Below are 11937 nucleotides of genomic sequence, written 5' to 3' on the forward strand. Positions count from 1 at the left end.
GAGGAGATGAAGTCTGGAGAAGTGTTTAGAAGAGGTCTGAGTGGTGAGCACTTTTATACAGTTTCTAGGACTGAGTGGAGGATCTGCGACGCTGTTTGTGGAGGAGGTCGTAATTAGTTACCAAACAGACTTGATTGCCTTGTTAAATCCTCCTTTTGATGGAGCTGTTTTCCTCAGCGATGGTGATTATTGGGTTAATCACAGACTCAGAGGGCGTGACATGCACATTGCACTCTTCAGCTGTCTTTCATCTTAAAATTGTATGATAGCAACCAGACTGGGTCGTTCTACCCCATATGGGTTTTAAAATATGCCAAATTCAAAACTACATTTGAAAGAAAATGAAATAGCCCCAAATTGTGTGGCCTTAAATCATGACCTGATTAAGGGAATGACATGAGAGACTCCATTTTGTTTAAAGTGACTGTGTAACTCAGTGCAGAAGCGTCTAATCCCAACAATAATTTATTAATATTCTAAGAATTCAACCCTTTGCGTGTGTGAAACACCAAGGAGAGTTTGTGAGGGGCTTTGAACTCTGGAGTTCTGAGGATGCTTAAGAACTTCCAGTCTTAACACCCTGACACCCTCTGTTTGATAGGCCTAGAAAGAGAGACACATTGAGGTGCAGGTCACATGGGGAAAGTTGCAGAAACAGAAATACAATATGATACTTCTGACTCCTCGTACCACAGGCTGAGCTCTAGGTTGATCCCTGTTACACTGTGTTACAAGATAATGTTAGTATCATGTCTGATAACAAAATGTTTGCATCCAGGAGGGTTCAGGAGAAAGAGGTTTGGCATGAGTAGTCCCAACTATTGGGGTTTATTTCTGACTCTGCCAATCGCTCCCTGTCTGACCTTCACCTGAATGTGCCTCCATTTACCTCCATGGCAAACAGATATAATTGTAACTTTCAGGGTGGATTGTCTGAGGCTTCCTCCGATCTAAGCATTTCAAGGCACTTCACAAACACTCATTAAATTATATACAGCCAAAGAGATGAATTACTAAAGTAGTAATACCTTTTTACTGGGATTAGATTTTCCAACACTGAAGATTAGATTCACTTTAAAAATGTATGTCAAGGTCTCAGATGTCACTCCAGTGCTCAGTTTGTGATTCCTAACCTTTGAAATTGGGGCTTTTTGACTTTCGTTCCATGTACCTTTGCATTTCCCTTTTCTATATATTTTAAAGTTTCAGGGTAGATACTGAACCAGTGTAAAAGGGAACAGTTCCATCAACTTCCAATTGAAGGAATGCACTTTATTTAGCCCGGCTTAGAGAAACCTTGTTGGGAGTGTATCTCTCTGTGCATACTCGGCACCTCTACCCCCTGGTGCTCAGATCCAACATATAGGGAAACCAAAGGGAAACATCAGGTACTGCATCTCCACCCATGGGCAGCCAAGAGAACTGGGTCTTGTGAGAGACTTCAGCTAATAAAGAAAAGTAAGAAGTATAAGACTGACAGATTTAAGCAGAACTTCTTCTAAGGTCACTTTGCTGTGGGATGAGATGGGGTTAGTTGCAATTCTGACCAACCTAGTGCATTCTGCAAGACCCAACTCCCACACAAAGCTTTTCAGCCAGAATTAGAATGATTTTTAAAGTGGAAAATACACCCCCACCAGGATTTCTTCTAATCCAAGCAGCATTAAATGCCTTCCCTGAGTTTTAAGGCACAGAACGTCATTGAAGTCTGTGGAGCTGTACTGATGTCCAGTGGCTCAGTATCTGCCTCTTGAGCTTTGTAAAGGAATGTTTGCTAAAGAAAGGGAAATTCAAAGCTTTATTGAATGAAAATCAAACAGTCCCAAATTCAGAAGCTAGGAATCATCCACTGACTATTGTCATGACATCAGAAACCTTAACATTTAACCTTAACATTTAATCCAGCGTATTTTTTTTTGCAGCTACGTCAGCCTCAAAAGCATGGGTGGGGATTGTGGGGGGTGCAAAGCAGCAGCCCCTCCTGGCAGCCCCCACCTGTTGCTGCTGAGTAGCTGTTACCAATGGCAGTGAGATGCGCCGCATTGGTGTTTGTAGTGGCATCACCAGCAGGGGTTGGCGTCTTGTACCTTGCAACCTCCTTGGGGCTCCAGGCAGCGCCTCTGGAGACATATGGGGCCGGTGTATGCGGCACATGAGCAGCTCTTGTCCGTGGAGGTGGCTGTGGCATTTGGTCGCCGGGCGGCTTCCCGGCTCTCGCCTGGATGGGACACGAGGAGCCTGGAACTCTACAGCCAGTGAGTTCCCAACCCACCCTCCCCAGGGCAGGCTGTCGGTGAAGGGCTCTGGGAGGCAGGGACAGAGAGACGGGTTTGTCAAAGACCACCAAAAAATTGTTGTGAGAATCCTTGAATCCTAATCCATAATTTGGGGGCATCTTATCCTAGAAAAAAATTCTGCTATTAAAATAATAGAACCCTGTGCACACACACAACTTTAGTGAGGCTGCAGTGCTTTGAAGTCCTTTGATCTGAGGGAGCCTCTGATCATCGAGCATAATATCACTATGAGATCTGGTTTATGTGGAGGTGAACAAGCACATTGAGGTGAAGGTTACACAGGGAGCAAGTGGCAGAGTCAGCAATAAAACCAGTCATAGTGATTACTCATCCCCATGCTCATCACTGCTCCTGAACTGCATTGGACAGTTCCCATTCACGGCTTCCGAATATCCCATTGCAGCATCAGTGAAGTCAGTAGAATGATCCCAGGAGTGTAGCTGGCCCATACAGTTTTCAGTTGTTTAATTAGCTGGTGGCAACAGCTGATTTCCTTTGTTTTCTTTCTCAGCTCTTCTCGTGTGTGTGTGTGTGTGTGTGTGTGTGAAATGGCTTGAGGGTACCCTACCAGAAAGAATTCCCAAGTGTGCCTTCCTGGGTTCTCTAAGGGGTTTTTGCACGTGGGTCGTGGCAGCATCTACCCATCCAAAGTCAGAGAAAAGCTGTATCCTTGGAAGTTTACTACAAGCCTTGAGTGGCCAGTATTAATTTTTAGAATCCTTGCGGGCCCCCACTTTCTGCACTCGAAGTGCCAGAGTGGGGAATCAGCCTTGACGAGGGTTTATGAAGAAACTCCCTAAGTTTCCTCCATAAAGGACTAATTCATTGTTCTTCTGCTCTCTTCTGAAATAGCTGGTGACTCACACGCATTGAGACAGGATACTGCACTGACAGCTGCTATGTTCTCATGTGCAGAAGTAATTCTAGGTGCAGATCCTCATCTGCTCTAAGTTAATATAGCTCCATTGAGGTCAGTGGAACACCGCAGATTTGCACGAGGGGAGGAGGTGGGTGTTTGTGGTTTGTTTTGATTAAAGAACCCAGTTTTGTTTGTTCAGCACCAAGTTCTGGTGACTCGCTGAGGATTACAAACCAGAGCACCGCCTTCTCATGCTGGACTGAACTCGTGTGTCTGTCAGTAGATGTCAGGGGAATGTTGGCCCCTTAGTAAAACTTAGTGGGGTTTTATTCATGGCCCTCTCCCAGTACCAAAAGAAAGGGGAAGGGCCAATGGGGAATCAGGATCCTAAAACTGACAGTTCCCAGGGGCAACGGGGTGAGGCCAACCCTGCAGGTCAGCCTGATTGATAGCGCGGCAAACTAATGAGGGAGTCAGGAGTCCGGGGTCCCATTTCGCTGTGTGAGCTGCAGCTGCCTGAGCCAGCGCGGGGCCGAGCTAAGGCGAGAGCAGCAGCCAGAGCTGAGCTGAGCAGAGCCGCAGCCGTGCTGAGTCAGAGTGGAGCTGGGGCTGGGGCTGGAGCCATCCGGAGCCGGGTGCGGTGAGCAGCTGGGGAGAGTGGGGGGGACCCTGGGCAGAAGGTCCAGCACCGGGAGACGTCACCAGCCAAGACGGGGATCAGAACCCTGACGGGGGCCTGACGCTGGGAAGAAGGGTCCTGCCACCTAGAGTCTGAGGGCATGTGGGAACCACCAGAGCACGTGTCCGACCCACAGCATCCCTGCAGCACAGCCAGGGACTGGCCAGAGTGAAATAAGTAATTAAAAATGGTGGCAGACAGACTTGATTGTCAAACTCTACTACTGCAATGAAGAAGTAAGAGAACTGTGTGAGAAATACACCACTTTGGAGCTGGGGATAGGATATGGCCCTTCATGAAACCATGGAGATGTAGCCTTGCTTCTCTGCTTCTTTTTCTTTATTCTTTTTATTTTATTATTCTGCAATTTTTGACTCCACTTTATTTCAAATTCAAATATATACTACCTCATACTCTTGGTCTTCTGGTTTAATTGCTCTTCCATTCATTATCTCTTCATATCACCAACAGCTTCCATATCTCTTGGCCAAAAGTGTCCTCCAGGTTTCGATACCCCTAATGTGATGCACAACTCAGGAAAGCTTGAGGCCTATCATCAAAAATAGTTGAGCATGAACAGCTCCAGTTTGCTTCAATGGGAGGCTACAGGCCCATTTTTCTAAAGAACTGAGTACTCAAAACTCACTGTGAGCCAGGCCTCTGTCATGCCAGCTCCAATCAAGAAAGGGGAATTGGAGCTGGCTGAGTAAGCCCAGTCGGAGTGGCAAACGGGGAACAACGGACAGCCTCGTTAGCCAGGGGCTACATAATGGCTGGCAGGAAGGAAGCCAGGGAAGTAAGAAAAAGGGAAGAGCGAGAGAAGAGAGGCAGTGGGAGCTCTTCACTGCTGGCCTCAGGAACTAGCAGTCCCGGAGGCTGTAAGACTGAAGCTGTTTGTAGCTACAAGGTGGAGGGAAAGTAAACTGTGAATAAATAACATGGGTGCTTGCACCAACGCAGAGATCTCTGGCTGGTTTGTGGGGGCAGAAGCTGCACCTTGTTACACACCCACTGAAGCAAACCGGAGCTGTTCGTGCTCAACATTTCTTGATAATAGGCCACAAGCTTTCCTGACTTGTGCACCACCACTGGGGGTATCCAAAGCTGGAGGACTCTTTCGCCAAGAGATGTGGAAGCCTCTGGTGATATAAAGAGATAATGAATGGAAGAGCAATTAAACCAGAAGACCAAGAGTATGAGGTAGCATATATTTGAATTTGAAATAAAGTGGAGTTGAAAACTGTCCAAAAAAAAAAAAAAGAAAAAAAAGAAAAAGGAAAAAGAAGCAGAGAAGCAAGACTACATTGTCACGGTTTCATGAAGGGCCGTGTCCTATCCCCAGCTCCAATGTGGTGTATTTCTCACACAGTTCTCTTACTTCTTTATAGCAGTTGTAGAGTTTGCCACTATTTTTAATTACTTGTCTCACACTGGTCAGTCTCAACTAAAACAAGACACAATAAAAGCAGAGGTTCAAAGAGCTTCTCCGTTATGCAGCTTGTTAGAAAGATAAAAGCAGAAAGAAACAGTCCATATTCATGGATAGGCGATCACTTAGCCTAATTCTAACTGACACTAAATCCTTTTGACAGTGCTCTAGTATGAGAAAGAGGCATTCAAGTCAGGGTAGATGTAGGTAACGAACACCTTATGTCTCCTGCTTCATTTGCACTTTAGAGCGTGGTGTAAAATCCATCGTGTAGTTGAGAATCAGGCCCACTGAGTTTATAATAGAGGAAGCCCATAGCTAGGAAGGCATTCGAGGATACCCATATAGGGTAAAATGGGAAACATTGGGAATGTTTGCAGAGGGGGTGATGAAATGCAGCTCTCTCATTATTTCACACTGAGTTCGGTGTAGTCAACACTTCTCAAAGCCAGGCCTGTGCGATCAGACGTGAATCTGTATCTTGCCGTTCATTTCCTGCTGTTCCCATGCATATCCCTGCTCGATTTAGCATGGCCCACAGGTTCCATTAAGGTACCGATGACCCCATCAGAATCCCCCCTAACCCCATTTTCTCCCACAACCATATGGCCCCTTTAACCACAGAGGCCCTCCTGCCCATATTGGCCCCCATAACCGTATAATCTCCCATAATCCCTGCGTCATCGGTTACAGTGTAATCCTCCATAACTTGATAAGCCTCTATCACCACCTCCAATGTCAATGGCACCCCAGGATTCCACTCTGCTTTCCTGAGGGAAAGATCTGAGAATTGCTCCTGGGAAGGTCATGATAGCCGATGGGGGTTGGATCAGTGCTATAGAGTCAGGGCACTGCCTTACGTCTGGCTTGTTGCAGCTGTTGTGCATGCTTTGTGAAATGTCGCTCCACACGTTTGTGAAGCAAGACATCTTTCTGCCATGGAGATAAACCTAAAACACACAGCAGGTATGGCAGTAAACATAAGGTACATGGTGGCCACTTTTCTTTTCCTTACGTAAACCTGGTCACTTAAAGTCTCACACAGATGCTTACTGTGAACCATGTGATTGGTCTTCTTGAAACCAAAGAAAAACGTACATTCTTAAAATGAAAATCTGTCTCGTCTTTACAGGAAAAGACTATTTGCTAAACCATGTAATGCAAGGAGGAACTCCACCTGGGTACTCAGGGCCTGCAGAATGCTGTCAACCAATGTAAGAGCCGGATTATCCTATCACAGCAGGGCTTTGGAAGGTGCAACTTGAAAAGTTCCCGGTGCTGCTGGCTCCACAGGGAGGAATTTCGTCCAGTGCAATTTTTAAAAAGGACAAAGAAACAAAGAGAACCAGAAGACTGATATTATGATGCAGCAGAGTTTTTAATGCAAATGAAACTGGCAGTACACAGTTACAGGAAGAAATACTACAGAGCGGAAAAAATGTATTTCCAGTGTTTCAAGAAGGGCTCCGACCGATCACCTGCGTCAATGGGATGTATTTCACACAAGATGTTCTTTCTGCTTTGTTGCAGCTCCAGAGGTTGACAAACAAGTCCCCTTTTGAAACCATTTTAAGTTCTTTTTTTTTTTAACCCCAGTCAGGTGTGAAATGAGACAAAGGAATATAGAAGCAGAGACTACGCAACTTCTCCATTAGACATGTGAAGTAGCCAAGGTTAAAGTGAGTTGCTAAAGGTACGTATTGATAGAAAGGATAGCACATGTAGGGCCTAATTCTCCTTGAGAGGGACTTAGAGTGATAATGAACGTAAATGATGCCTATCTTAAGGCCTCTGTTTCCTTCACACTGCACGGTCAGTGTAAACAGCCTGTGTGTAGTTCAGAATGAGTCCACAAGAGAAAAAGAGAATCAGCACTTGGTTGGGAAAGCATTGGCAGATAGAGTCATAAAGCGTAACATTAGAAATGCAGCATGGCTATCAGCCCAAGGTGCTGAGCACACACAGCTCCCACCGAGTTCAACTGGAGCCATGTTTGGACAGCACTTCTGAAAGCCATGCCCAAAAGATCAGGGGTGAATCTGTATCTTGCTGTTCATTTCCTGGTTCTTCCTTCTTCCATGAATATTCCTGGTGGGTTTAACATGGCCCACTGCTTCCACTGAGGTACCTATGGCAAGATACCCCGGAACCACTAAATCCCCCATAACCATAAAGGCCCGGGTAACCGCAGTGTCCCCCATTTCCCCATAATCCCCCATAACCATAAAGGCCTGGGTAACCACAGTATCCCCCATTGCCCAATAATCCCCCATAACCATAACGGCCTGGGTAACCACAGTATCCCCCATTTCCCAATAATCCCCCATAACCATAACGGCCACCGTAACCACCTAATCTCCCTAAACCATACAATCCTCCGTAATGGCCTCCATAGCCGTACAATCCCCCCAAACCATAGGAGCCTCCGAAACCGGCTCCGACCACAGGTGCTCCTACGGCTGCCACTTCGCTCTGTTGAGGGAAATTGCTGAGAATTGGTCCGGGGAGGGTCACGACAACTGGTGAGGGTCTGATCACCACTTCGGAGTCAGGGCACTGCCTAACGCACGGCTCGTTGGAGCTGCCAGTGACTGGACTGGGTCGGGCCACCCCGCATTCTGGATAGCATAGGCTGGAGAAAGTCATCTTTCTGGGATAAAGGTAAACCTGAAACACACAACAGGGACTAGAGATAAGAGAAGGTACAAGGACTGGTGGAAGAAAGGCTTCAAAGCTCGGTTACAATTGTATTGAGGTCTGCATGGGGCCCAAAAGAGAGAGAAGAAGTGGACTTAGTCTCTTTTTGTGTGGTCATGTAGTTGTCACTATTTTCTCTTTCTACACCTCTTCTCCGCTCGCAGTAAACTTCCCTCCCAACCGGCCCCTTGATCCCCTCTCAATGAGTTTGTCTGAAAAACACTGACTAGAATAAGTGTAACTATTTCCATGATGGACACCTGGGATTCTGGGACCATTTTAGACATTTCTCAAAGAGAATATGGCTGGGATCATGGTAATCACTTCCTTTCGTTTGAGGATTTAACCTCTGCATGCAAACCAGTTGAGTCTGCTACCACACTGTGACTCTTTGGTTTTCCAAACCTTGGGAGTCACCAAAACTTGCTGATGAATAAACAGAAACTTTGCTTTTCTCCTAACAAATCAGTAATGACAAACTCCTCAGCTGGGAAAAAATGGGTTCAGGTCCACTGACTTCCATGGAGCAACATGAAATGACACCATCTGAGGAGAAGCACCTTCAATGGGTATTTCTGCTCAGGAGAACATAGGAATTGCTTGAGTGGAGCACAGCGCTTCTCAGCTTCATCCATTCTCGTGTCTCCAATAGTGAGGAGTAACAGCTGCTACAGAATAAAATAGATGAGCACTGAATTGGCTCTTTCTGGACTAACCTGGGAAAGTTTCTTCCTAATCCAGCTAAGTGAAAGGCGGCTAAGGGACTTTTTAAAGTTTAAATGCCCTAATTCTTTCTCTAGTTAATGGGAAATACGTTTCACAATTCTATATGTTGTTCTTAAAATCCCTCCTTTAGCTTCAAATCATAAATCCGCCAGCTCCTGTAACTTAATAATGACACACTATGGATACAAAGAAATAAATAAAATAAAAATAATTTTATAATTAATATTATAAATTGATATATCTATAATATTATATATATATCTATATATCTATATATATCTATATATATCTATATCTATCTATCTATATATATATATAAGCATAAATGTAATTAATAAATAAGTACAAATCACAGAGAGTACATGCACGATTCCACCTGAAATGAAAAGAGGCCCGACTGTGAAATCTCTGGGGTTAGAAAGAGAGGGAGTTGAATTGGACTTACCGAGTTCACTAAGGAGATGAAGTCCGGAGAAGGGTTTAGAAGAGTGCTGAGTCGAGAGCACTTTTATACAGTTCCTAGGACAGCCTGGAGGATCTGCGACGCTGTTTGTGGAGGAGGTCCTAATTAGTTGCCAAACAATCTTGATTGCCTTGCTAAATCCTTCTTTGGATGGAGCTGTTTTCCTCACTGTTGGTGATTACTGGGCTACTCTCAGCCTCAGAGGGCGTGACATGCATGTTGCAATCTTCAGCTGTCTTTCATCTTTAAATTGTACAGGCCAACTGCATTTCTTTTGTCATTTTGCTGACTTTATAAGTTCTGCAATGAGAATGAATGTCAAGGTGATCCTGAGAAGCATCAGTAGAACAGGTGGGTGTCACTTAAGGACAATTCATGCTGGTCGGGATTAGGGGCATGAGGCAGTTCATTCTAAACATGGTAGGAAGCAGGGAACCATTTTTCTCCTTCTAACCACCTACATTCCCAGCAGGTCAGATCCAATTCCCTTTGAAATCAATGGGAATCATTCTTTGCCTCCAGTATGTTTCCTGTTAAGACTTTAAGACTGAAATTCACCCTTTGGCAGGGGGATAGTACAATACCTGTGAACAATGTTAGTCCCATTTTAAACTTTCAAACTTGGTCTTAGCAGGGACTTAAGTGGAGCATGGGCCTTTGTGATGGCCGTCTGCCCAGAGGTGAATCTTACCTATGATGAGTGAAACTTGACCTAACATTGGACCTGCACTTGGGTCACCAATGCTGTCTCAAAGGGCTGCTTAGAGCAGATTTGCTCATGGGTCGAGGGGAGGGATGGCAGAGAGAGAAAGGAAGCAGTGCTCTTTTACAAAAAGATTTTGAGTTAAGTCTTGGAACCTCTGCTCTACCAGAAACCATCTCTCCATCCATGAGCAGTCGAGAAACTGAAGTCTTGTAAGACAATGCAGCTGAGTGAACCCAGTAGAAAACCCAGGAGAGAGGAAAATGACACATTCTTGGTGATGGAGGAGATGGCTGTGGGATGAGATTTGACATAATGTCTGACCAGCCATAAGGTATGTTGCAGAAAATATTCCTGCCTGAACCAGAATGTTGTGTAACATGTGAAAACTATCCCCAAGAGTGGGTTACCTATCCAGGGAAGAGGGCAGAAGGGTCTTGCTTTGATTTTAAGGTCCTCCACCTCTTTGAAGGTGAAGCAACCAAGCTGATTTACACCAAGAGAGCACCTTCATTTTCCAATAAAAAAATCTGTCAAAAATCCAATGAGCCCCCAAAACCGGCTCTGACCACAGGGGCTCCTATGGTCCCACTTGGCTCTGAGGAGGGAAATTGTGGAGAAATGGTCCTGGGAGGGTCACAAGAACCGGTGAGGGTCTGATCACCACTTCAGAGCTAGGGGACTGCTTACCGGTCAGCTCCTTGAAGCTGCTAGCAACTGGACTGGGTCATTCTACCCTGCACGGTTTTTAGGAAATACCAAATTCAAAACTACTTATGAAAATGAAATAGCCCCAAATTGTGTGGCCTTAAATCATGACCCGATTAAGGGAATGACACAAGAGACCTTGGCCTCCATTTTGTCTAAAGTGGCTGTACGATTCAGTGCAGAGGCGTCTAATCGTCACAACGATGTATTGACTACATCCTTTTGCATGTGTCAAACACCAGCGAGTGTTTTTGAGGCGCTTTGAGATCTTGAGGTCTAAGGACACTGAAGAACTTCCAGCTTTAACATCCTTACTCTTTACGTTTGATAGGCCTAAAAAAAGAGGCATGTTGAGGTGAAGGTCATATGGGGGTCAGTTGCAGAAACAGAAATACAACCCAATACTTCTGACCACAGGCTGAGGTCTAGGTTGATCCGTGTTACACTGTGTTACAAGACAAGGTTAGTAACAAGTCTGGTTAAAAATTTTTTGCATCCTTGGATCTCAGCGTCAAGAATAAAAATCTGGCTAATTTTGTGATCTACTTGAACTGTGGCTTTTTTATACTTGAGGATAATAGTTCTCCAGAGGAATTACAAGTCTGTCAATTTTCCAAGGTTGCAGTAGCTTTTTAAATATTAAATTGGGGTATATTTCTGACTGTGCCAATAGCTCTTGTAGTAAGAGGAGGCCCTGAGATATAAACCTTGGTATCAGAGGCCCAGTATGAGGCGTAAGGCCTGAACTAAAGTAATGGTCAAGACTTTGCTAACATGAAGCAAAGTTAAGCTGTGAGCCAGAGGCAGGCCCTGCTCACAGAAGCTGGCAAGGAAAGGGCTGATGCTGCAAAAAGAGACATACCTAAAAGGTACTGGACACCAGATATCAGAACATTCACATACTTGTACATTCCACACACAACAAGGAACAGGCTGACCCATCCCAATGACAGGCCAATAGGGGAATATGATGGATAGTGTTGTTTTGTTCAAACCAACATGTACAAGGTGAGAGGTGGCACCTTACTACGTAGAGGGGTTGTACCTTGCTACGTAGAGGGGTTGCACCTCAATACGTCAGGAGTGATGTGTAACTTGTTTGTATCTGTGTATAAGAATGCATCCCTGAGTGGATATCTTTGTCCGGCCGAGGGGGTAGTGGAAAGTCCCGCCACTAACTGAGCCGGGTCCATTGCTAAGAGGCACCTATTAGTAGTATGCCCAGTAGACTAAGTAATCTACGGGGAACTGCAATTGTGTCCAAGGTCGCAATAAACCTAGTCGACGTGACTTTGCATCTTACTAGACTCTGTGGTGATTGGGGGTTCTCGTCGGGTTTGCTGTGTCAGCTATCTGCGCAGAGCTGGGACAGCACA

The 11937-nt window shown here is 45.2% G+C and overlaps 1 protein-coding gene across 1 annotated transcript; it reads right to left on the reverse strand.

Annotated features, from left to right (window-relative positions):
• Nucleotides 1–7361: 7361 nt before the first annotated feature.
• LOC135891805 (claw keratin-like) lies at nucleotides 7362–7910 on the reverse strand. Its single transcript, XM_065419474.1, has one exon. It carries the CDS (start codon nucleotides 7908–7910, stop codon nucleotides 7362–7364), a length of 549 nt encoding a protein of 182 aa, XP_065275546.1.
• Nucleotides 7911–11937: the final 4027 nt, after the last annotated feature.

Source organism: Emys orbicularis, chromosome 1 (assembly GCF_028017835.1).
Source record: "Emys orbicularis isolate rEmyOrb1 chromosome 1, rEmyOrb1.hap1, whole genome shotgun sequence".
Lineage (NCBI taxonomy): Eukaryota > Metazoa > Chordata > Testudines > Emydidae > Emys > Emys orbicularis.

Bases quoted from the DNA above. Each gene is read 5' to 3' on its own strand.
- LOC135891805 (XM_065419474.1), bottom strand. From the start codon at position 7,910: ATGACTTTCTCCAGCCTATGCTATCCAGAATGCGGGGTGGCCCGACCC.